The sequence below is a fragment of the Thermoascus crustaceus genome (genome assembly GCF_041956765.1).
Source record: "Thermoascus crustaceus strain CBS 181.67 unplaced genomic scaffold VTN00scaffold_1, whole genome shotgun sequence".
Taxonomy (NCBI): Eukaryota; Fungi; Ascomycota; class Eurotiomycetes; order Eurotiales; family Thermoascaceae; genus Thermoascus; species Thermoascus crustaceus.
The window spans coordinates 6,248,347-6,271,781 of record NW_027192527.1 but is presented as its reverse complement, the minus strand read 5'-3'; the positions used below and the strand labels follow the sequence as shown (position 1 = coordinate 6,271,781).

The window sequence follows — 23,435 nt, the reverse complement described above, 5'->3', positions numbered from 1 at the left end:
CACCCACAACTGGAAATTGAGATAGACATCAAGGGCAATCAACAGTGATGGGTAAGAAAAGATCAAGTAGGTGAACCGTCGGTGATATTAGAGCTCTCGACGGCAACACCAGCACGAGCTGCATTGCAGCGGCTCAGCTGAGAAATAGAAACGTGAAGAAATTCGTGTCATAAGAGCGGTCGTCTGGGAATGAAAATCGAAGGTCGGTTGTTTCACTTAGGGTTCTGAAATGTCGGGGTTTGCCGATAATGGAAATGGGGTTCTGGTAACATTGAGCGGCTGTCATGGAGAGTTCATGATTCTAGGTTCAAGCATACGCTGATTGTCGCCTCCCCATAGCTGAATAATCGTGTGTGTAGATGACATCATTGGGTCTGATTTCGCGGGCATACCTAATGTCATCCTTTTTGATGCCTCTACTAAAGTCGACCTCTCCGAAAAGGGTGCGCGACCTTTGAATTGTCGGTTGTGGGGGTTCGTGGCGGCTCGAAGACTCTGGGGGGTAGGCATATGTCGTTGCCCTCTGGATAGGTTTCGGTACCGGTCTCCCTGGTATCGATTGGCGCTCCTGTCGCACAGGAGACGAGCCCCTCTGATGCCGGTGGGGTGGAAATTCTGGCTCAATCAAGATTGTCTCGGGTTCTTCAACGATCTTGTACCTGGTCGAGGACTTCGGGGGACTGCCGCTTTGATGCATCTCGGGCGTCCCGGGGCTCGAATATCCAGAATCGTGCCTCTCGGGGGTTCTATACTTCGACGACCTCGAAGGGGCAGGGTCTGCATGTCCAGGAACCATGTTGAAAAGTGCCGGCTCCGAGCGGCCAAGCATATCCCGCTTCGGTCTGACATAAGTTGTAGTGGACGACCGAGTTAGATGAGGTGGCTTTGATGGCATCTTTATACCTGCAGAAGAGTTCGCAGTTTGCATGCTGGGAACTTTGTGGTGATGCGACGTGGGTTGGGCGTAGGAGTCGAGATGCTCATATGAGGCCCTATGGTCCTTCCCGGATGACGTGTTAGAGCGCGAGCGACCAGATCGCCGTGAAACTTCTGGTTCGACATGGTCAACAAATTCACGAGGATGCTGTGGGGAATGAGAAGCATGCGGTCGTCGATCGATCTCGATAGGGGCATTGCCTCTTGAGCGCATGATATAGTCCCGGGCAGTGGTATGTAAATAATCGTGTTTCGACACGGACTCGTCGGAGTAATCGTCCTCGTGATGTCTTGTCGACTCCGTCGTCCTGCGAGATGATTCTGGTCTAGTCTTCCTCGAGGACGAGTCGTGGGATTTCTTGGGTTCGGTAGATCGTTTGACATAGTACGATGCGTCGGATTCGGAGGCTTCATCTTCGGTTTCATTGTAAGGTGCTCCATGGTCATACTTGTCTGCTGTTTCGCGCTTTCGCTCCTTGGTGCGATGCTTCGCACGATCAGAGTGGGCGCGGTCAGAGTGAGTCGCCTTCGAGGATTCGCGAGTCGCGACACGGATGGTCCCAAAAACGGTCTTCGACTTCTTCTTCTCGCTCGTGTCCCTAGAACGCTGGCGCTTCCCAGCGTCCTCATATTTGCGAGATGACGGCCGTGGTTCCTCTGTCACAGGAACATCGTCCTCGAAGAAGCCAGCACCAGCAGGAGTCCTTTCCTCGTAGACTCGTCCATCTCTGTATTCCCGAGCAGAGCCACTGCCTCTCGGGGAGTACGAAGACACCCCAGCACATCCATTCTTTTCCATAGTCTCTTTACGGAGTTCTGCCAGGCGTACCTTCTGGTCATATCTGGTTCTTCGTGTCTCGTCCGAAAGGAGCTCGTATGCCTGCTGCACACGTTGAAACTCATCCTGGGCGGCTTCGCGTTGCTCCTCCTTTACCTTGTCCGGATGACATTTGAGCACCAACTTGCGGTGCGCCGCCTTGATCTCAGCCAGAGTGGCATCTCTCCCGATCCCGAGGACCGCGTACGGATCGATAGTAATCGGTGAGCAAGACATGCTGAGGCGGGATTAGCAGAAAGCAGAGGGGCATCCAGCAACAACAATGTCCTTCCCGGGGTATTTGTGGGCAACGAGGGTGGCCTATTTCAAAGACGGTATAGATGGATGGTCTGAGATGGCGACTCGCGTTGTGTGGTTGATCAATTCATGGTCAATGGAACCAATGCATTAAAAAATGTGAAGAACGAGGGGGGGGGTGGCCATGCAGTTGCACAATGGATGGAGGAAATGGAAGAAGACAGAAGAAAAATAAAATAGAGCGAATCGTGGAATCCTGTTGTCGTCGTGGACCAGGACACGAGAGGAGCGCGATGGTACGCCGGGAAGAAGCTGGGCCGACCGCGGGATTTACCCTTTGGGACGGAACTTGGGGAGGGCGACGGTGGCACGGGGCAAGGGTCGCCCCGGGTGGGAAGGCTTAAGCAAGGCGAAGTGGGCGAGAGACCAAGGGGACTGCGCCACGACGTCGCTTGTCAAGCTGTCGGTCTGCTGAGGTGGCACCGCGCTTAGTCACGCTGAGGGGGATCAAGAGAGTGTCGAGGGAAGAGGATGAGGTGCTGACGAAGGTGTCGTTTCCCTTCTTTGAGAAAGCAGCGGTGTAGCTGACGAAGACGAAACAATCCAGGTGCACAGTAGTGCCCAGAATTCGTCAGAAAAGAGAGGATCTCCGTATCTTGCCCGGCCTTTCGGAGACTGCAAAAACAATCTCCGCGAAGGAGCGGTCAATAACAGCCCTAGCAACGAAAGTACAGGGTCAGGTCACCGACGGCTGCGTCCAGAAGCCCCGCGAACAGACGAGGAGTGTCCGGGAGACTGGAGGGCCGATGGTGATACTGGCTGTGCGGATGGCACTGGAGACGGGATTTGCTTGGAGAGCATGAGAGAAAGAGAGGGGGAAGCTGAGATACTATATCCAACAACCGCCAGGGCAGACGTGATACAAGGATCGATCGTGGGTCGCAGAACCAGCCTCAATAATGTGCACTTCCCTCGTGGCTATCTAGCTCGTCGACCTCCACAAAAAGAGGCGCTTCGCAGACAGCGCTCACTTGTTCCGCGGGCGGCCATCAGCCCAAGCCCTCACCATCCTCCGAGGGGCCATGGCATCCAGACCGAGCCCTCGTCGCATCCATCCACAGCCAGCCTGACAGACGGGCTTCTGACGTATTGGGCGACCGGCAGGTTCGCGGGGCAATGGCACGGATCAATCAGTGGCCGCCCTGCAGTCCCCGCCGCCCCCATGTCCGCTTTGCCTTGTTTCGATTTGTTCTGACTTGCCCGTCTGCTCATCTCGCCCGGCACCTGCATTTCGCCTCCTTCACGCTCTCCAATGTGCCTGCAGACCTCCGTACGCGTACCCGACACTCGGTCCTTTCCCCATCGTGCTGCGCTCCGGTCATTGGCTGGTTCACACGCCCGCTGCACGGGCTCACCTGGTGCCCCTCTCTGGCCATCGCGCTACTCCTACTCCGTACAGATGACTCTTATCCTAGACCTCCAGTGCCCCTCCTTGCGTTCGGAACCGTTACAGATTGTCATCTCCCATCTTGTTTCCCGCGCTCCAGTCGCATACTGCAAAGTCTAAGTACCTCATATGTACCTACATGGTACATACATATACCGAGGCAGGGACTACCCAGTGTGTGTACCTCGTTGTACATGCCTGCTAAAACCTCGCAGGGTATGGAGTACAGAATTTGGGACCCTGCATGGAACCTGCCTGATCTACTTTCCTCATCTGGCATGTTCGAACTGTTGCAGAATCCGTTCCTGACGACAGCGTGAACACGTCCGCGGTTCTCCTCCGTCTGGTTCCGTCAGTGGCACCGAGCCTCAGAGCTTGCAACGAGAGCCACTCGACCTTACCACTGCTCCGCGTACACCAGCGTATATATTGCACGAGGCTGCTCCAACTTCTCTGCCTGGCTGCTTCAGGTTGGGACCAGCAGCCTGCCTACTATGGACTCGTGAGTGTGCTCTACAGTGTTTTCTGGGCAATTGGCAGGATTCCGTCCGCACGTCCCGGAGTACGAGGCTGTCCACTCGCAGCAGTGTCTTAGTCCTGTTTTGCCTGTGTTAGGCTGAGCACGTTTCCCCGTGCGATGAGGTTTATTTAACACATCTCAGAGGTAGGTATGCTGAACTGCAAACACCTACGGTGCTTCCAGCTCTCCAGGGTTGAGAGATGAGGCCGCCAACAGCTCTTCTCAGCGCTTGCAAGTTGGTGCCTCTATCCTTGGGCCTCACTTAGCAGTTGCAAACCACGGATCCTGAGTTACATAAGTAGCACTTGTCGATTCCATGCGTCCATTGGAGAACCGAGCAGTCATATGCATTAGGCCACTGCAGCCAGCAACGGTAGCTCTTCCAGAGTAGGCAATAAACGGATTTCCAGCGGCAGTTGCGTGAGCGGGAGAACTACGCCCTTTTACGCTTTATCCGTTGCTCCACAGGTCACAGGAGCTGTAACGGCTTCGAAAGCGCGGACGCAAGCGTATCCTCTGGTTGCATCGATGACGAAGCAACAATCTGGTGTGAGACTGCTCGACCTCAGGCAAGTGTACTTGGTCACTTCAGCAAGGCAGTAGATCAGAAGTGTGCAAAGGATAAACATGCCCTTTCTTTCAGCAACAAGCACTCATCAGTCTATACAATGCTCAGCAATCAGGCCTCACAGCGGTCTTGGCTCGGCGAGATTTTAAGTGGTTGGGCGACAAAATGAGGGTGCTCCCTCTCTCCTCAGCACGTCCAGCTCTTGCTCTGTTCGTTTCTCATGAATGGAGTGGACTTGATGGCTGAATACCTAGGTGGGTTAGCCACACAGGCCAACTGTGATTCAGCCGTCGCGATCAGGTGCGGCCACCCAGCGAAAGGAGGACACTGAATGGTCTCTGCTGGTACGGTGTCTGGCTGTACGACCCATTGGCAGTAGCGATATGTATCGAGGCGATGAGACAGAACGCCGGCGAAAGTATCTGCGGGCCTGACCGTGGGCTGCGCAGGTCACCCGTCCCGGGGACAGGGAGCCAGCTCTTATCGATTGGCGGCCCGCCCCGCCCATCGGCGCGCCGGCCCCGGCCAAGAGCCCACGCAGAGTCCGTGATCGGCTGGGTCGCCGTCCACCCATCTCACTGCAGAGGATCCGCGTCCAGCCCGTGGTCGATCCTGAAGCTGAAGGCCTAAACCCGTCGCCATCTTCTATGGGTGTATCCGAAGGGACCCTCAGTTTCTTATTTGTCGGTTTGTTCTCTGCCATGGCCCAGGGTTGGTCATCTTTGCTTGGCCTCTCTTGTTGAAGCACTCAGCCCTGGCTTGAGGGAGTTTTGCCATACGTACGCTTTTTGCGCCTTTTTTTTCTAGAAGGGTGCGAGAGGGCATCGCGTCGTACGAGCCTGCAGGTGGCACATGGAGGGGCAAGGTCCAGGGTGCCGGCACCGTTAGGTTAGTCACGGCGGCTGCTCAACAGTCACATCCATTCCTGTCTCTCGCAAGCGCCTTCGCCTGAACTGCGGGTTTATTCAGTTCCCAGATGACCGACTGCCTAGGTACCTTAGGTGTCTTGTACCTCGAGTCTCCATCTTGACCAGTGCAGTGAATCCAGCTTCTATTGATACAGTTCTGATTAACGATGATGATCACAGAAACAGGTAGTCAGAGGGCAGGCAAGCCGGTCCGGAATGTTAAACCTGCTCCAGACCGTTTCGGAATCCATTGGGCTTTGTCACACAAGCTCCCTCAGGAGACAGTGGCTAATACCTCATATACATGAGGGCTTCCAGCAGTTCTGACCAGCTATTATTAACACCTACAATGTTACTGTTGCGCACTGCTTATGTTGCAGCTAGCACATACAGGGCGGTGTCCTCTAGCCCTCATCAGGGGCTCAGTTATAGTGTAACTATAGATCTATATTTGACACCTTTGTGAAGCAACGCAAATGCTATTGTTGTCCTTTTGCAGGGCATCTTCGCTTTCAGCTGCTTTATCCTTCCAATGTTCGCCACAAGGTCGGAAGGATGCAATAGAGAGCTGATACACAGGATGAATGTATCCAACCACATTCTGTACAGGATGTAAGGCCGAGAAAGTTGTTGCCGGTGTGTTAATTCTTGCTGGGTAAAAGCCTGGCATTGGGTACCTACTTCGAGACCGGGTGACATATCATATGCTTCAGCACTCTCTGTTATTTTTCCCCCGCAACACCAGTTGTCAAATTACTTTACGTCTCCGGATCTTCGTTCCAGACTGGAAGGTCCATGTCAATGACAATCGGTGCGTGGAACTTCTTGCCACCTCTGTGTGGCCAGCTGGTAGCCATGATAGCTGCGTTGACGATACACGTCTCCTTTCTTCCCTGCCTTGCTCCATACTCCACATGATCAAGCCTCTCTGGTGCGTTCTCAGACAGAGGTATTGGCATCCCCGGAAAACCACCAATTTGGGAAACGGACGGGGGGCGAACAACAATCGGCGGGAGTATCTGATCATCTCCCAATGATAGAGTTGATGCCGCTGCAGAAACCTGATTGTCGTAACCGGCACAGCCACTGTTGTCCAGCCGTCGTTGTTTCTTCCCGGTTAGATCGACGAGGCTCTGTTTCTTGCTCCCAATCGGAGGGAGGATACCTCGTTCAGATTCTTCCTCTCCAGAAGTATTGTCATTATCTGGCGAAGATGAGATATCCCACCGGACCCTCTCATAGCCCCGACCTTCGTGTACATGCCCGCAAACAGCCAGCATTGGCCTGACCTTCCTCAGCGCTTGACGCAATCCTTCACAGCCCACAGATGCCCCTTCCCGCAGACGATCGCAGTGAGAATGAGGCGGCGTATGAGTTACCACGATATCCGTGTCTAGGGGTATCTGACTCCAAAGCTTCTGTGCGTCTGCTGACTCGTATCCAAAGGCCCAGTTCCCTTGGAACCGAGAATACGGGGACCCGAAGACCTTGAATACGGTCCTGGGTCCGTCATGTTTCGTCAACCGAATGGTTGCGGAAGAGTGGTTGAGAAAGACGATTGACGGAGATGCCGTCTTCAGGAGCTCAATGCACCTTTCGGGGTTCTCCGGACTCTGGTTGTGAAAATGCGAGCCGTGCTCTGCGTAGAATTCCGGATTTAGAGTGATGTCATGGTTGCCTGGTACCCAACTTAGCAACCACTACAGACCTAGGTACCTGATCCTCTGACAGTATCCGGGACAGGGAGACGTATCCGAACAAGAGCGCCCAATAATCAAATCGAAGAAAGGGAGAGACAGAAGGGAAACCAACCGGCAATCAGGATCTTAACCTCATAATCCGCCTTGCTGATCCACTCGACCGTCCTGTGCAGCTCGGACATGCCACCTTGGTTTGTGAGGTCACCGGCATGGATCAGAACGTCTCCTGGAGGTAACTTGAATCCTGCCTGAGAGGGCGTGTAGCCGTGCGTATCGGAGACGCAGACGATTCGCGTCCTTCGATGCCTTCTTTCCTTCGTCTTACTTTTCTCCTCCGTGGAGGCATTTCGCGCGTCCATGATCGACAGGTTTCTTGTTTGAGATCACCACGACACGGACTGGGCGTTGCTGGTTGATACAGGCTTAACCGCTACTTATTGGGGAATCAAAAAAGAGGTCTCATTGAGGACACTTCAGGTGGGTAGGCAGGGAAACAATATACGATATGGGGTATAGGGCGCATGTAGCCTCAAATCATCAAAAGGTTTCGAAGGCCTAGATGCACAGATCCCACGTCTTCCGTACAGCTATTAGATAAAGAGGAAATACCATCATAATACGAACCCTTTGGCTCGCACAGGGACTGAACCTCCAAAAGCTACTTCAGGAGTATCAGGTAGGTCCATTTCTGTTTATCAAGTAACTTAAGAAGTCTCCGCACTACTCTACATCTTAACTTGTGATATTGCTGACTCAGCAGATCGAGAGATTAACTTAGCGTTGGGTGATTGTGGATGATTGCAGTGGACACTGGAGATGGCGTAGCTAATACGTTTGCCAAGAATAGCATATCGAGAATGACCCCAGCCTGCAGTATTATGTCGTAGTATCGAGAGACACTTCTCGCTGATTTGAATCCTTTGGATTTCCATACTAGGATAGATGCCTATGCATAGGTCATTAGTTTTGTAGATCGGGGCCTGAGATGGGAGTTTCGTGCAGCTGCTCGCTGTCAAGGTGGCCTAAGTAGTAGTGGGATTCTTGGATATATGCAAATTAGGAACTGCAAAACTGCCATCAGAAATCATTTGAAGGATCCATTAAGAAGGTGTTGCTACTGGAAAAGGTGAGAAATAAGCTATTTGATAAATCACGTGATAATATCAGACGGGATTGGCCGGGAGTTAGGGTTGTGGCCCTCAAAGATCTTCCGCACAAATTAGCCTCGCTTAGCCATTTACTGCGAACCATCCGACTTCGTGGTGTGCGTCGACCTGACCACAACGACAATCATCGCCGACAACAAACATCCCAAGGGGTATCCTAGAGCACAGCTCTTCGTCTCGCTGGATATTTACCTTGTGTAACGGTGACAGAGCAGGATGTCCTCCTTCGAGCCAGTTGTGCGTATCCCTCATTCCATTCCGGATCCCCGACGATGGACTCCCCCCCCCGTCTGTCCGCGACGGACTTTATGGCTGACTTTGAGCTGGGATTTTATAGGTCGTCATTGACGGCAAGGGACACCTTCTTGGTCGCCTGGCCAGCACTGTTGCTAAGCAGCTGCTCAACGGCCAGAAGATCGTCGTCGTGAGATGTGAAGCCCTCAACATCTCCGGCGAGTTCTTCCGCGCGAAGTGTACGTTTAATTCGATCCGATTTGCGTTGTTTGTGGAGGGGGGAATACTACAGTTTAAACAGAATGGCAAAATTAAAAGTTTGTGAGGAACGAATGGCTGACGTGGAACCTGCGATACAGTGAAGTACCATGCCTACCTCCGCAAGGCGACCCGTTACAACCCTACCCGAGGAGGTGAGGTCCATTCGAGATTCCTTTTTCCCAAGCGATAAGCCGCCGTCCAATGGGGCAATGGCTAAATCCGAATTCTTTCTTCAGGTCCCTTCCACTTCCGTGCTCCTTCGCGTATTTTCTACAAGGCCGTCCGTGGAATGATCCCCCACAAGACCGCCCGTGGTGCTGCCGCGATGGAGAGACTCAAGGTGTTCGAGGGTGTTCCTCCCCCATATGACAAGATGAAGCGTGTCGTTGTTCCTCAGGCTCTGCGCATCCTCCGCCTGAAGCCGGGTCGCAAGTACTGCACTGTTGGCAGACTCAGCCACGAGGTCGGCTGGAAGTACCAGGACGTCGTTGCCAGGTACGTTATATATGTGCTTTTTGTCATCGGTGGCTTGTCAAAACAAACGCCGGTGGTTTGATTGTCTCGTTATGGGTGCTAATGGATTGTACAGACTCGAGGAGAGGAGAAAGGTCAAGGGTGCCGCATACTACGAGCGCAAGAAGGCCGCGCGACGACAGCTCGCGGAGGCTCAGAAGACGGCGAAGGTGGACGAGAAGACCAAGAGCCAGCTGGCCGAGTACGGATTCTAGATACCTTAGGGCGAGGCTGGTTTCTTGTGTTTGTGACGGGATGGGTGGGATCGCAGACGGTTTTTGGCGGACTGAGCGGCAAGCCGATCGACCTTTTTAACTGTCCCTACCTGATCATGAAATATCAAATGATGCTGTGATGGGCATGGAGGCCAGCGAGACTGTTTTCTACACGGAGTCGCTTGGGATGGAAGGTTGTTCAAAAATAGCTGACCTGTTTCGCACCGTGGCGGTTAATCCAAAGAAATTTCCTGACTTCAGGATGGCCTTCATATGTGATGGAATTTTTTAGTGGCATTCTGTGGTGGTGTATTATTTATATTCCTAGTGGCTGGATGTATTTCTTGGTAGCGAAGAGCTCCGTGTTCGGAGGGCTGCTAGCCACGGTGAATACCTAGGAAACCTCTGATTACCCGACGGCCCGACCGAGACAGCCCTGGATCTCGGCCTCTTCGGCTGTTAGCCCGTCTATCCCCGCATTCCGCACCCCCCGAGCTTATTGCGGCTGGCTCTCGGCTCCCCGCATCGTCTCCCATTCCCCCCTTTTAAAAGGCTGTCTGATCCTTGTCGATGTCATTGTAGTCATAGATGAAATAGAAGTTCCTGTTGAGAATTTGAGTCACTGGACCATGTCTGGAGCAAAGAATCGGTTGTCGGGGATCCTCGGCCACTTCCTGCCCTCGCAATCTGGGGCCCCAGACTCCACCGCGGCTGGGTTCAACCACCACTTTAACTACCATACGCTCTCTCCTACCTTCTTCCTCCCCCGCGCAGCAGCTATCGAACCAGAGGTATGTCACACAAATAGGCTCAAACTACGAAGTATTCCCAATAACGTTCGATTTCAAAGGCCGAAGCAATCTACCATGTCACCGCGAACAACAAGGTGCTTCGCCGAACTTACATCGAGACAGCGGACCGTGCGCGAGGTCTCGCGTACTATTTGAAAAAGTATGGCTTGAAGAGGGTTGGAATACTGTGCCCGAACACTCCTGCATTCCTCGAATCCATCTTCGGTATCGCTGCCGCTGGTGCAGTCAACGTCGGTAAGAGATCGATGCTCACTCAGCGCCCTGTAAGACGACGTAACGAGCTGACTCCCCGATGCGACAGCTGTCAACTACCGGCTAAAGCCTGAAGACGTGGCTTATATATTCGACCACGCTGAGGCGGATGCCATAATTGTCGATGCAGAGTTTGTACATCTTCTTGACGCCTATAAAAGAACACACCCGGACGTGCCTTTGATCGTCGACACGGATACCGATGCGACTCAGGGAGAGCTGAGCGGTCCGTTCGACAGTGCTGTCTGGGAGGGCTTGCAATATGATATTGAGACGGGAAGCAAGGGCTGGGATGGACTCGAAACCCATGCTGCAGATGAGGAATCCCTCATCGCTCTTGCATACACCAGCGGAACGACTGCAAAGCCAAAGGGTGTCGAGTACGTCCACCGCGGCTGCTACCTGGGAGCTATGGCGAACATAATAGAGGCTGGGTTGAATTATCACAAAGGACGCTGTCGCTATCTGTGGACATTGCCGATGTTTCATGCCATGGGTTAGTTTCCTTTCGAACGCCTGTCTTGATAATGGAAAATGACTAACGAAGCCACCCAGGCTGGACTTTCCCTTGGGCAGTGACGGCGGTCCGGGGCACTCACTACTGCCTGCGTAAGATCGATTACCCGCACATCTGGCGACTCCTGAAAGAAGAGCACGTCACCCATTTCGCTGCCGCACCGACCGTAAATACGCTTCTCTGTGCCGCTAAGGAGGCTGAGCCGCTCCCTGATCCGGTGCGAGTAACAGTGGCAGCCAGCCCGCCTACACCCCATCTCTTCGAGCAGATGACGAGCCTGAACTTACATCCTGTTCACGTCTACGGAATGACTGAGACTTACGGTCCTATAACCAGGGGCTACTACTTGCCCGAATGGGACAATTTACCAACGAAGGAAAAGTACCAGAAGATGGCGAGACAGGGTCACGGATTCGTTACCAGTCTTCCGGTTCGGGTGATCAAGACCGAGGTACCTGACGGTACTATTATCGATGTGGAACGGAATGGAAAGGAAATAGGGGAGATCGTCTTTACTGGCAATATCTGCGCAAGAGGGTATTACAAGGATCCTGCGGCTTCTCGCAAGGTCTTTGCAGGTGGTGTTCTGCATTCAGGAGATCTGGCCGTCTGGCATGCAGATGGAGCCATCCAGATCTTGGACAGAGCAAAAGATATCATCATTAGCGGTAAGGTCTACCAGTTATGTCAACTGGAAACCCTTCTTACTGACTTTGCTCTTAGGAGGAGAGAATATATCATCAGTTGCGCTCGAGTCCATGCTCGTTACGCACCCTGATATCCTGGAAGCAGCCGTCGTAGCAGTCGCCGACGCGCATTGGGGCGAGCGGCCGAAGGCATTCATTACCGTCCAAGCCGGCAAGCAGCTGGAAGGGAAGGACGTGATCGACTGGGCGAAGAACGTCAGCGGGATCAGCAAGTTCATGGTCCCCAGAGAAGTTGAGGTAGTCCCGGAGCTCCCGAAGACGAGCACCGGGAAGGTGAGGAAGAACATTCTAAGGGAATGGGCCAAAGTCGCTGATCGGACACTCGTGAAATGAGTCACCTGCGACGCCCAAGTACCTAAGCCTCGACCTTGTTATTCATAGAACTTTTATAGAGATGGAAGACATCCCGGGTGATTTCATTCATGTGATGCCGGTATATAGAAGATTTTACCAGCAATGATATGACCGTCTACGCTTTGATCAGGTATGGTACCTAGTACGGAAGTATACTTCCCGGCGGCCATATATATATATAGGTAGGTAGGTTCCTAAGAATGGCCAATTGGAACCTATCTGGTATTTGTGAGCAAGAAAGCTTGCTGCATGTATTTTGTTTTCTAAATATGCAGACATGCAAATTCTGCGTTCTATTCCAGTCCGGACAGACGTCCAACTGGACAATTGATGGAGACATGGTCCGTGTATGAAGTACGACATTACCCCGCTAGGGCGACGATCACCCACCTCGAAGTCGAGACACTGAGAGTGGACATGACAGTATTTACCGTAGCAAAACCTGTACTGTAAGATGATAGATGATATATTTAGTCGGGCCCGAGAAGCACGTCTCAACAGAATATGTAGCAGTTGGGATGTTCGTTCGCTCGGGAGCACCAAGACCGGAAGGCAAGATGGCACGAGTGCACGGGACAGCGTCAACCGACCAGCTCACAGCCTTACCAAAGCCCAACAGCAGTAGACTCATTCCTTCCACTCCGACTCCTCATCTCGCTTGGACAAGCGCATCGCGCAACATATATTTGGAGCACTCCATCTCATCCATGCTTATTCCACCTTTTCAACACCTCCCCCGTGGCTGATTGTGAGTCCCGCCGCGAGTCGAACCCGGCCGCCTCATCGCCTCATCCCACCTCCGCCGCCTGACCATCGCTTGCCGCATCCAGCTTTCAGGACGGGCCTTACCGACTCCCATACCCGTCGGCGGGATCCCCTCGATTGTACATATTTTCCGGTGATGGTCTGAGGCTCAGTTTGAGACATCTGGGCTCATTGTTCGAGACGTTTCTCCGCTTCCCGCATCCCTTGGAGCTGTCGAGCTTCCTCCCTTGATCGATCATCCCCCCTTTGTGGAACTTCCATTACGTCGGAAGTGTCTTTCTTCCTATAACGCCAGCGGTTTCAGATCTTCCTACTATTCCTGTCGATTGCACCTGCGTCTTTGATCCTCCACTCCCGGAGACGTTCCGCTGCTCCCTATCTTCTGGAAGGGGCCCGCTCCTTCGACTCTCCTTCAATCTCGCCGACGAACCCGCGCGAGCGCTGTCTATTCCGGATAGGCGACGCTGTATATGGCAGTTTGACGGTTGTGAATACAAAAGTGAAGGCACTTGACCTAGTTCCCAGTCTGTCGTGATGCTCCGCTCACGACCCGCGGCTCGATTTCCGAGCGAGGCCCCCTCCGAGTCGTCTTCTTCGACGTCACCCGAGCGCGCCGCCGACGATGACACGGACTTCTTCATGGCTCAAGCCAACGATTCGCAGTCGTCTGTCGGGGTGGCTACTTTCCGGGATCTCAATGTGAACAACGGCCAGAACGTGGTGATTCCGCCCGTCGGGCGCCTCCCTCCTGAGATACTGATTGCGATATTCTCGAAACTCAGCTCGCCCGCTGACATGCTTAGCTGCATGCTGGTGTGCCAGAGCTGGGCTGCGAATTGTGTTGGAATACTGTGGCATCGGCCTTCGTGCAACAAGTGGGACAATCTGCGGAGCGTGGTGGCATCCGTGGGAAAGGCGGACAGTCTTTTCCCCTACTCCGAGCTAGTTAAGAGACTTAATCTCTCCGCATTGACGGAGAAAGTCAGCGACGGGACCGTTGTCCCCTTTACACAGTGCAAGCGGATCGAACGTTTGACGCTGACGAACTGCTCGAAGCTGACGGACAAGGGGGTTTCGGACCTGGTGGAAGGGAATCGGCATCTACAGGCGCTGGACGTTTCAGAACTGCGATCACTCACGGATCACACACTGTTTACAGTGGCCAAGAACTGCCCACGGCTGCAGGGCCTGAATATCACTGGGTGCGCGAAAGTAACTGACGACTCGCTGATCGTCGTGTCTGAGAGTTGCCGGCAGATTAAGAGGGTAAGCAGTTTGATATTGCAATTTTTACGTGTGCTTTACTAAATTCTAGACAGTTGAAATTGAACGGCGTCATCCAAGTCACGGATAAAGCCGTACTATCTTTTGCCGAGAACTGCCCGGCCATTCTCGAAATCGATCTACACGATTGCAAGTTGATTACGAGCTCTTCGGTAACCTCGCTTCTGTCTACACTTCGGAACCTGCGAGAACTGCGACTTGCGCATTGCGTCGAGATCAATGATTCCGCTTTTCTGGATTTGCCGGAACGCATGATCTTTGATAGCCTGCGCATACTGGACCTCACTGCTTGCGAAAACATCAGAGATGAATCCGTCGAGCGGATAGTCAATTCTGCTCCTCGTCTACGCAATCTCGTTCTTGCAAAATGCAGGAACATCACTGATTGCGCGGTTTTGGCGATTTGCAAGCTCGGCAAGAACCTTCACTATGTCCACCTTGGTCATTGCTCCAATGTCACTGATGCTGCAGTGATCCAACTGGTGAAGTCTTGCAATCGAATCCGATATATCGATCTGGCATGTTGCAACCGCTTAACAGATACCAGTGTTCAGCAGCTTGCAACCTTGCCGAAGCTCCGGAGAATAGGTCTCGTGAAGTGCCAGTCGATCACGGATCGAAGCATTCTGGCCTTGGCACGGCCGAGAGTCTCTCCACACCCTCTGGGAGTGAGCTGTCTCGAGCGAGTTCATCTCAGCTACTGTGTGAATTTGACAATGGAGGTGAGTTAGTCATTTTTGAGACTTTCATGTCTTTTTGAAGAATCGTGTTGACTTTTCCACCTCAGGGGATCCATGCTCTACTCAATCACTGTCCGCGACTCACTCACCTCAGTCTTACTGGAGTTCAAGCGTTCCTCCGAGAAGACCTCACTGCATTCTGCCGTGAAGCTCCACCCGAGTTTACGCAGCAGCAGCGCGAGGTTTTCTGTGTCTTCAGCGGCGAGGGAGTTTCGCGGCTCCGCGATTTTCTGAATCGACATGCTGCCCCTTTCCATGAGGAAACCGAGGCAACCATGTATGATGATGATGAAGAATTAGACGAAGAAGAGGGTCAGGTGACTGGCCTTATGCATGCGACTGTTATTAACGACGAAGAAGATGACGAAATGGGCGATGGAGGCATCGGCATTCCACACCGTCCCCATGGTTGATACCCTATCCTGAAGTCTGTTCGGTTTGCATCTGTTTTATCATTGTGTTTCGCATCTGAATTATCCCGATGATATCGGTTTGTCGTCTTAAAGCAAAATTTTTATCTTCCACGATACGAATTATCATAAATTCGTCTTCGTTGAGTGCGTCGACTGTGTCGGCAAGTACGGAGGTTCAGTTACGTCATTTACCTACGACCGAGACATAATACCATCAAGCAAGATGGATTGAAGACGTTTAGCAGAGGCAGCCGCTTGGCATCCCAGCCAATATCCTGTGAGCGACACAAGACGAACAGAACCCCCGATTGCTGGAATCAGCAAGCGCCTCTCTTCAAGACGAGAAAGCACAAGTCATTGGCATATCTATTTGTACAAATACATCGGGACACAAGTTTTTCAGCTCCTTGTCTAGCCATAACATGTTTGTATCATTTCGATTGTGCGTTGATTATGCGTTGCAGAATATGGTGGCTTAAGGTTTCCCCCGGCGAAGTGAATTGGAAGATTCTCAAGGATCCCAGGAAGATTCGGATAGTGGTCAGGTCGTATCGGTGTCTCTATTGGTTTGGTGACAAACATACTTGAGCGGTTAAATCAAAGGAGCAAAGCTCCAGGGAGGTTTGTCTTTCCCGGACTCGTACTGTTTTAGATGATATCTATTTGTTTTAGCCTTTGTTTCTTTGACCTTATTCTTCCAATCTGTAGCTCGATTCTTCTTCCATATATCACAACGGATTTTAAGATCTGGATTATTTGGAAGTATACAGTAGCTGGTCTTGCGTAGATGACTATTCGTTCAATTATGCAGGCACTTCCCGAGATGAGTAGGCCTGTGTAAATATAAAACCCATTAGGAGCTTTCGCGGGACCAAGCCCATATATTTTGCCCCATGGTATCATGAGATCCCGAAAACCTTGAACAGGACAAACCCGAGTCGGAACCAGATCGTCTGGACATCCTCCCGAGAAAGAGCACCAAGGTACGAGTTCTGGTCGTGACGTTATTCTACATGATTATTACTAATGCCAATTGTTCGGGGAATTCCAACTGCTGTGAGTACATACAAACGGTACCTTCATACCGGCGCAATTGTCAGTTTATAAAGTAATATCTTCCAAGAAATGTACACTGGCCAAATATCTTCGTGCGGAGTAGAACAAGAATCGTCCTCGGCGGCTCAGCCCAGCGGGGCCGAGGCTAACCGGAAGCGTCTGTTTCTCCACCGTGCTCCGTGCTCCCTTACTGCCGGCTGGTTCCGCCTTTTCTGGCAGGCTCGACGATAAGCGACCCCTCGTAACAACTCCTTCTCTCTATGTCTTACGGACCGTCCTCTCGCTCGTCGGTCTTTGCGACGATCGTTGTCGGCAAGACCGTCTCCAATGCCTCCCACCAAGTTGCGGCGGTGTAACCCGCTGGCCTTCACTCCCTGGCCCGTGACGCTTATCACCACCGTCGTCTACTTCGCCCTCCTTGTTCCGCTGATCATCATCCACCACGTCCTCCCTTCGGCCCCGAGCACTGGTCCGGACGGTGTCAATATCACCGAAGCGTGGGCTGACCTCCAGTACCTTACCGGCGGCTTTCATCCCTACAATTCGCATCGGAACGATGACGTCCACGAGTGGTTGTTGAGGAGGATCAACGAGATCGTGGCAGCGAGCGCTTCCAAGGAGGAATATCGAGCTGTCGATGGCGATAAGCCGGATGTTTTTGTCTTCAATGACTTGCAGTCGAACCTCACATTTGCTGGTGGCAGCGTTGCAGGCGCAGAAAGCCTGGGTGTCTATTTTGAGGGAACCAACATCATTGTCTACATTCGGGGTTCGGAGGATGACAAGGCAAACTGGTGGGAAGAATCCGATGGAGAGCCATCCGGAAAGGGAGGCGTGCTCGTCAATTCTCACTACGACAGCGTGTCTACCGGCTTCGGTGCCACGGATGATGGTATCGGAGTGATAACATGCCTTCAGCTGATCAAGTACTTCATGACGCCTGGGCATACGCCACACAAGGGACTGGTTGTGCTCTTCAACAATGGCGAAGAGGACTTCCTCAATGGAGCGCGCGTGTACAGCCAGCATCCGATTTCGAAGTTTCCTCATACGTTTCTGAACCTGGAGGGCGCTGGCGCCGGCGGTCGCGCTACGCTCTTCCGCAGCACTGATACAGAGGTGACGCAGTTCTACCAGAGGTCGCAACACCCGTTCGGCTCTGTGCTGAGTGCCAATGGATTCGAGATGGGGCTTATTCGCAGCCAGACGGATTACATTGTCTTCGAAGGCGGTCTCGGGCTTCGCGGGTTGGATGTTGCGTTCATGGAGCCCAGAGCCAGGTACCACACTGATCAAGACGACACGAGACATACCAGCAAGGATTCTATGTGGCATATGTTGTCGACTGCCATTGCGACTACCGAGGGCCTTGTCTCGGATTCGAGTGACCGCTTCGACGGCAAACCCAAGGGCCTTGGGAAAGTCCCGGCCGGATTCGGTACGCGCGCCGTCTGGTTCGATCTATTTGGGAGTTCATTCGCGGTGTTCCGTGTTCACACCCTCTTCGCGCTTTCAGTAACGGTCCTGATTGTGGGCCCTCTTACCCTCTTCATCACAGGTGTCGCCGTATCCAAGGCAAACAAGATGTACCTGTTCAGCATGTCGACACGGCTAGACGACACTGATGAAAGAGTTTCTCTGTACGGCCTTAGGGGATTCTTCCGGTTTCCACTCCTCTTTGGTATACCTACTGGTATAACAGTCGCGTTGGCTTTCCTATTGACAAAAATAAATCCTATGATTGCTCACAGCAGCCAGTACGCTGTCTGGAGCATGATGATCTCAGCGTGGGTGTTCATGGCATGGTTCGTGTCTCGGGTGGCTGATTTCGCCCGGCCATCGGCTCTCCATAGAGTGTATACTCTGACTTGGATGTTTACCCTGGTGTGGGTCCTGCTGGTCATCGCTACGGTTTATGAGAACAAATTCGGCCTTGCCGGCGGATACTTCATCTTTTTCTATTTCCTAGGAGTATTCCTGGCTACGTGGATCTCATATCTAGAGCTTTTCTCATTGCCCCGGAAAAGCGAGTACGCGATCCAGCTCAGACCTGGGTCAAGAAGGCCAAGCAGCTTCGGCAGCCGTCTGCTTACCCCTACCTTTGACGAAGTTGGGAGTACCGACCATGTCGAGGAAGAGGTGACTGAGTCGACGTCCCTCCTGCGAGGTGGACACCGAACTACATTTGCAAATTACACCAGGGTAGATGGTGAAGAAGTTGCTGACAGCGACACCGTTCGGGAGGAGAAGGATCCCAACGTGTACGGCTATGAGCAAGCATGGAGCGCCAGGATGCCAAAGTGGACGTGGGTGCTACAGCTCATCCTTGTGGCTCCTATCGTCATTATCCTGATAGGCCAACTCGGTCTGTTTCTCACGAGTGCCCTGCATCAAACCTGTCAGGATGGCAGTTCGGCGCTTACTGTCTACCTGCTAATTGCGGCGTTCACGGTTCTCCTCCTGAGTCCAGTTTTGCCGTTTATACATCGGTACACGTATCATATTCCAGTGTTTCTGCTTCTCGTATTCATCGGAACTTTGATATATAACCTTGTTGCGTTCCCGTTTTCTTCTTCAAACCGGTTGAAGCTGTTCTTCATCCAGCAGGTCGATCTCGACACCAGTGTGAATCATGCTTCTCTCACGGGCATCCCGCCATTTGTGAATGACGCAGTCCAGGCTCTCCCCAGCGCCGCTGGCCAGAATGTGACTTGCACCTGGCTGGGACCTCGACTGCAGTGCTCGTGGGACGGCCTCGTTCCTCATGTCACCGGGTCGACGTCCCAGGAGAAACCGACGAGTGACTGGGTGTCGTTCAACGTGACGCACACGGTTGGCAAGAATCAGGCGCGGTTTGAAATATCTGGCAAGAACACGCGTGCCTGCAAATTGCTGTTTGACTCGCCGATCTCGGATTTCAGCGTTGCTGGATCGGCACTGGACGGTCGCTTCCCGCACATCTCCCACGAAGGGAGCCGGGAGATCAGGCTCTGGAGCCGCACCTGGGAGAACACCTGGACAGTCGATGTCCAGTGGCCGAGGAACGGTCTTAGCGGGAAGGTTGTCTGTCTATGGAGCGACAATAACCATCCTGGCGTCATTCCTGCCTTGGACGAGATTCGGCAATATGCGCCGGACTGGGTCGCAGTCTCTAAGCTGTCGGATGGACTGGTTGAAGGGATCCGATCTTTCACGATCTGAAAAAGAATGTTATAATGGGATGTTATGTTACGGAATTTTTTTTTTTGGAAAGGCATCATTATGATGGATGGAATTTTTTATGCTTTGAATGAAATGTTACCGGTACCCGTGTTTATGATATCCTTAGGATCTTCTTGATTCAGTCGGTTATGAGTTCAAACATTGTATGTACAGTATAGTACAGTACAGTACATGTTTTCTGGCGGTTGAATTCCTTTCTTCATCAGTTATGTCTCTAGTTCTTGTGCTGTCGATGTTGTCAACGAATCGGAGAAAATCATGATACCTGCTTGTCCGCCGTCCCCGTGGGGCATGGAAGGGTTCCATCTACCTAAATGCGGAGAAACCTAGCTAAGCTAAGCTTCAGTAACGGAATAACCACGGCCGATGGAGTGGACCAACGCTAACCACTGATGTCTTCAGGTGTCATGGCATGGCATATTAAGGCTAAATGTAACTCAATCGGCTCAATGTGCCGATCTCAGGACATCAAGCGAGATCGCTGGGGTTTGGGGGGCGGGAGAGGGGATCCTAAGCTCGTTCTAGTACATTATTTTTCCTGGCACTCAGGCAGATTCTCCGGATGTGGAGGGGCCGTCTGCCCCACATGATATGAGGCCGTCGTTATATTATGTACAGTTATATTTACCGGGGTTTCTCTAGTCTGGCTGGCTGGATAGATGGATGGAGCAAGTTGATTGTTTTCCTACTGAACGTTTTTGTTTGAACTTCTGTGCTGAATTCATGTCTTGCATATAGTTAATGCATACTGCTGATTAACTCTGGTGACAATATATGAGCGTTGAACAAATAGAGATCCAATCGCAACCAGCTTCCACATCCTTTTGACAAATCCACCACGATGTCACCCCAATGGGGCTTACGACGTCTCGCCTTCTTCCTCACCACCGCCATACTCTCTCAATGCCAACCCGCATCCAGCCTCACCACCATCCATAACCACAACTACAAATACAACCCAGACCTCTACATCGAAACCACCACCGGCCCTGTCTACGGCTTCTACAACGACACCACCGACCGCGCCGTCCGCACTTTCCTCGGCATCCCCTACGCGGAACCGCCCACCGGGGACCGCCGCTTCGCGCCCCCGGTGAACAAGGCTCCCTGGAACAGTGACAGAGTCTTCGAAGCAAAGTCATACAGCGGCCCCTGTCCCGGGGTTTACTCCCTCTCGAATGAATCCATCTGGGAGGTCCTGCCGTATATGCCCTGGAATGTGGGACAGATGACGGAGGATTGTTTGACGGTGAATGTTTGGGCGCCGGGGGAGGGGCATAAAAGTAGGAGTAGTGGGAAGCATGAGAATAAAGGAGGAAAAGGGAAAGGAAAGGGGAAGGGGAAGGCGGCGGTGATGATGTATATCTACGGAGGAGGGTTCAGTCAGGGAGGGACGGCGTTGACGTTCTACGACGGGGCGAATCTGGTGAGGGATAATGAGGATGTGGTTTTTGTTAGTTTTAAGTATGATCCCTCCCCCCTCTCTCATTTCCTTTGATCACTTTTTGGAACTCGGTTGTTAAATGATTCCTTTCCTGCTTGACTTGACTTGAAGCTACCGGACGACAGTCTTCGGATACCCCAATGCGCCGGAGATCGATGTGGATAAGCAGAATGTTGGATTACTGGATCAGGCGAGTGTTGCACCAACGTCCTTACACATACATACATACATACATTTGCCAAATCAAAGGCAGTTAGATACTGACCTTCGAACAGAGACTAGCCGTCGAATGGGTCTACAACAACATCGCCAACTTCGGCGGCGACCCGACCAAGATCATGCTCTTCGGCCAATCCGCGGGGGCTGCGTCGGCGGATATGTATTCGTATGCTGTATGTAAAAACCACCTTTCCTTTCATCCCGGTTGTCCTTGCTTACTTAGGTAAGAACCATTAGATAGGTAGGTAGCTAATTCTCAATCTAAACAGTATCCGACGAACCCCCTCGTCCGCGCCATCGGCCTCGAATCCGGCGTCGCCTCCCTCCTCCCCAACACGGACACGATGTACGAGAACTGGAGCAGACTTGCCGCTGTCTTTGGCTGCAACAGCAGTAGTAGTACTAGCAATTCGACATCTACTCTCGACTGCATGCGCTGCGTCCAATTCAAGGACATCATCGACGAGATCACGAACGATGGGACGTACTCGTTTCTCCCTGTGGCGGATAACGTTACCAAGTTTGCGGATTATGCGGAGCGGGCGAGGAGAGGCAGGGGAATTGCTAGGCTTGTAAGTGCTATTCAGTTCCTTTCTTGTCATCTACGTGTATTAGTACCTAGGTACTTATTCTATCTACGTGGTGGTAACTGAATCTGAATGACCACATATCTAGCCGACATTGATGGGCGGCAACGAGCGCGAGGGCTCCGCGTGGCAGGACCTCGATACCAAAGCGTTCAACGAGGTGACGCAGGAGGCGCTGACGCAGGGCATGTTTAATTGTCCGATTCGGGAGGCTGCGCTGCAAGTCTAACTTTCTATCTATACATTCATTCATATCTATTGGATTCGTTCTAATCTTCTTAAAAACGCATCTACTAATTCGAATGAATGAATCAGACTCCGTCTCAACCAATCCGTCCCGACCTGGCGGTACGTCTACCACGGCAACTTCTCCAACCTGAGCCCGGTCCCGTGGCTGGGGGCGTACCATTCGAGTGAGTACATGGACTATCAACCACTAACAATCAAAAATCACACCTACGTATATACTGATAGTACACTATATACTGATTACATGATGCAGGCGAAGTCCCCATCGTCCTCGGCACCTACAACATGAGCCCGCTTGCCGTCGATGATCCGTCAACGCCCGAGGAGGTGGCGGTTAGTAAGTATATCCAAGGTGCGTATACACCCATACACAAATAGACAAAATAAATAATAACGGGGCTCCAATGTTAACATTGTACTAGGAGCCTGGGTCACATTCGCCAAAGACCCATGGAACGGACTTTCCGGTGGCGAGGGAAAGTATAACTGGCCGCGCTTCGATCCAGATCCAGATAGTTGAGTTCCCTCCACAGCCTTGGCGTAATAACATTAACACATATGCATGCCCAAGGTTCTAGCTAACTGACGTTCTATATTTAACAGAGAAAACGCTGATCAACCTCGCGCTGAACAACTCCGACACGGCGGTCTCCACGTCGGCCGCGGAGTGGGACGGTCATTGTCAGGGTGGGAGGTATGTCCCTTGATTGATTGGTTGGTTGATCGATCAAACTGGTCTTGAAGAAGATAGGGCTACGCGTACGGATGAATGGATGAGCTGGAAGCTATATATATATATTGATCTGTCACTGTCATTTTCTGGGTCGAGTAGTAATGTCGATGGGACATATGGACGAGCTAACTAACTGTCGTACTGTACATACTCGACATACCCTACATATATGTACAAAGAGTACCAAGATATACGATTGAATTTGCATCGCAACTATGATAGGATTGGAAGTCAATGAAATTGGGGGATGGGAAAAACAGACTAGGGCGTGTGCGCGCCGCACCGTTACCACATTTACCTTTATTTTATTTTCAAAACAACAATTTCATCCCAACATGCCATATCATTATTATGCATGTATGCATATATGTATGTATGTACATATGTACATGTACATTCGACGGATCTTATCTCCAAAAAATATATTTATATAATAATACATGATTGCATGTTGTGTACTACCTATATATCCCCCCCCTCTCACATACCATACGTAGCTCATATATACAACTCGGAAATCGAACAGATCGTTGTCCCT

At 52.0% G+C, this 23,435-nt stretch overlaps 11 protein-coding genes across 11 annotated transcripts; 6 read left to right on the top strand and 5 right to left on the bottom strand.

Annotated features, from left to right (window-relative positions):
• Nucleotides 1–307: 307 nt before the first annotated feature.
• VTN00DRAFT_2284 (uncharacterized protein) lies at nucleotides 308–1,990 on the bottom strand (the record flags this gene model as incomplete). The annotated part of the gene is made up of 1 exon (XM_069428485.1): nucleotides 308–1,990. The coding sequence occupies one exon, from the start codon at nucleotides 1,988–1,990 to the stop codon at nucleotides 308–310; it is 1,683 nt and encodes a 560-aa protein (XP_069292986.1).
• A 421-nt stretch (nucleotides 1,991–2,411) lies between these two features.
• VTN00DRAFT_2283 (uncharacterized protein) lies at nucleotides 2,412–3,654 on the bottom strand (the record flags this gene model as incomplete). The annotated part of the gene is made up of 3 exons (XM_069428484.1): nucleotides 2,412–2,595; nucleotides 3,078–3,426; nucleotides 3,609–3,654. The coding sequence occupies 3 exons, from the start codon at nucleotides 3,652–3,654 to the stop codon at nucleotides 2,412–2,414; spliced, it is 579 nt and encodes a 192-aa protein (XP_069292985.1).
• Nucleotides 3,655–4,711: 1,057 nt separating this feature from the next.
• Nucleotides 4,712–5,498, top strand: VTN00DRAFT_2282 (uncharacterized protein; the record flags this gene model as incomplete). Its single annotated transcript, XM_069428483.1, has 4 exons — nucleotides 4,712–4,755; nucleotides 4,818–4,905; nucleotides 4,996–5,257; nucleotides 5,392–5,498. The coding sequence occupies 4 exons, from the start codon at nucleotides 4,712–4,714 to the stop codon at nucleotides 5,496–5,498; spliced, it is 501 nt and encodes a 166-aa protein (XP_069292984.1).
• Nucleotides 5,499–6,212: 714 nt separating this feature from the next.
• On the bottom strand, nucleotides 6,213–7,513 carry VTN00DRAFT_2281 (uncharacterized protein; the record flags this gene model as incomplete). Its single annotated transcript, XM_069428482.1, has 2 exons — nucleotides 6,213–7,132; nucleotides 7,267–7,513. The coding sequence occupies 2 exons, from the start codon at nucleotides 7,511–7,513 to the stop codon at nucleotides 6,213–6,215; spliced, it is 1,167 nt and encodes a 388-aa protein (XP_069292983.1).
• Nucleotides 7,514–8,536: 1,023 nt separating this feature from the next.
• Nucleotides 8,537–9,543, top strand: VTN00DRAFT_2280 (60S ribosomal protein uL13; the record flags this gene model as incomplete). The annotated part of the gene is made up of 5 exons (XM_069428481.1): nucleotides 8,537–8,557; nucleotides 8,658–8,793; nucleotides 8,914–8,967; nucleotides 9,052–9,310; nucleotides 9,405–9,543. 5 exons carry the CDS (start codon nucleotides 8,537–8,539, stop codon nucleotides 9,541–9,543), a joined length of 609 nt encoding a protein of 202 aa, XP_069292982.1.
• Nucleotides 9,544–9,548: 5 nt separating this feature from the next.
• On the bottom strand, nucleotides 9,549–10,079 carry VTN00DRAFT_2279 (uncharacterized protein; the record flags this gene model as incomplete). Its single annotated transcript, XM_069428479.1, has 2 exons — nucleotides 9,549–9,757; nucleotides 10,031–10,079. The coding sequence occupies 2 exons, from the start codon at nucleotides 10,077–10,079 to the stop codon at nucleotides 9,549–9,551; spliced, it is 258 nt and encodes an 85-aa protein (XP_069292981.1).
• Nucleotides 10,080–10,172: 93 nt separating this feature from the next.
• VTN00DRAFT_2278 (uncharacterized protein) lies at nucleotides 10,173–12,164 on the top strand (the record flags this gene model as incomplete). Its single annotated transcript, XM_069428478.1, has 5 exons — nucleotides 10,173–10,334; nucleotides 10,394–10,589; nucleotides 10,657–11,103; nucleotides 11,163–11,792; nucleotides 11,848–12,164. The coding sequence occupies 5 exons, from the start codon at nucleotides 10,173–10,175 to the stop codon at nucleotides 12,162–12,164; spliced, it is 1,752 nt and encodes a 583-aa protein (XP_069292980.1).
• Nucleotides 12,165–13,484: 1,320 nt separating this feature from the next.
• Nucleotides 13,485–15,387, top strand: VTN00DRAFT_2277 (uncharacterized protein; the record flags this gene model as incomplete). Its single annotated transcript, XM_069428477.1, has 3 exons — nucleotides 13,485–14,216; nucleotides 14,270–14,956; nucleotides 15,022–15,387. 3 exons carry the CDS (start codon nucleotides 13,485–13,487, stop codon nucleotides 15,385–15,387), a joined length of 1,785 nt encoding a protein of 594 aa, XP_069292979.1.
• Nucleotides 15,388–15,391: 4 nt separating this feature from the next.
• On the bottom strand, nucleotides 15,392–15,969 carry VTN00DRAFT_2276 (uncharacterized protein; the record flags this gene model as incomplete). Its single annotated transcript, XM_069428476.1, has 3 exons — nucleotides 15,392–15,540; nucleotides 15,600–15,698; nucleotides 15,810–15,969. The coding sequence occupies 3 exons, from the start codon at nucleotides 15,967–15,969 to the stop codon at nucleotides 15,392–15,394; spliced, it is 408 nt and encodes a 135-aa protein (XP_069292978.1).
• An 801-nt stretch (nucleotides 15,970–16,770) lies between these two features.
• On the top strand, nucleotides 16,771–19,644 carry VTN00DRAFT_2275 (uncharacterized protein; the record flags this gene model as incomplete). The annotated part of the gene is made up of 1 exon (XM_069428475.1): nucleotides 16,771–19,644. The coding sequence occupies one exon, from the start codon at nucleotides 16,771–16,773 to the stop codon at nucleotides 19,642–19,644; it is 2,874 nt and encodes a 957-aa protein (XP_069292977.1).
• An 862-nt stretch (nucleotides 19,645–20,506) lies between these two features.
• Nucleotides 20,507–22,871, top strand: VTN00DRAFT_2274 (uncharacterized protein; the record flags this gene model as incomplete). Its single annotated transcript, XM_069428474.1, has 9 exons — nucleotides 20,507–21,129; nucleotides 21,221–21,299; nucleotides 21,385–21,501; nucleotides 21,598–21,900; nucleotides 22,004–22,134; nucleotides 22,231–22,328; nucleotides 22,418–22,516; nucleotides 22,587–22,679; nucleotides 22,768–22,871. The coding sequence occupies 9 exons, from the start codon at nucleotides 20,507–20,509 to the stop codon at nucleotides 22,869–22,871; spliced, it is 1,647 nt and encodes a 548-aa protein (XP_069292976.1).
• Nucleotides 22,872–23,435: the final 564 nt, after the last annotated feature.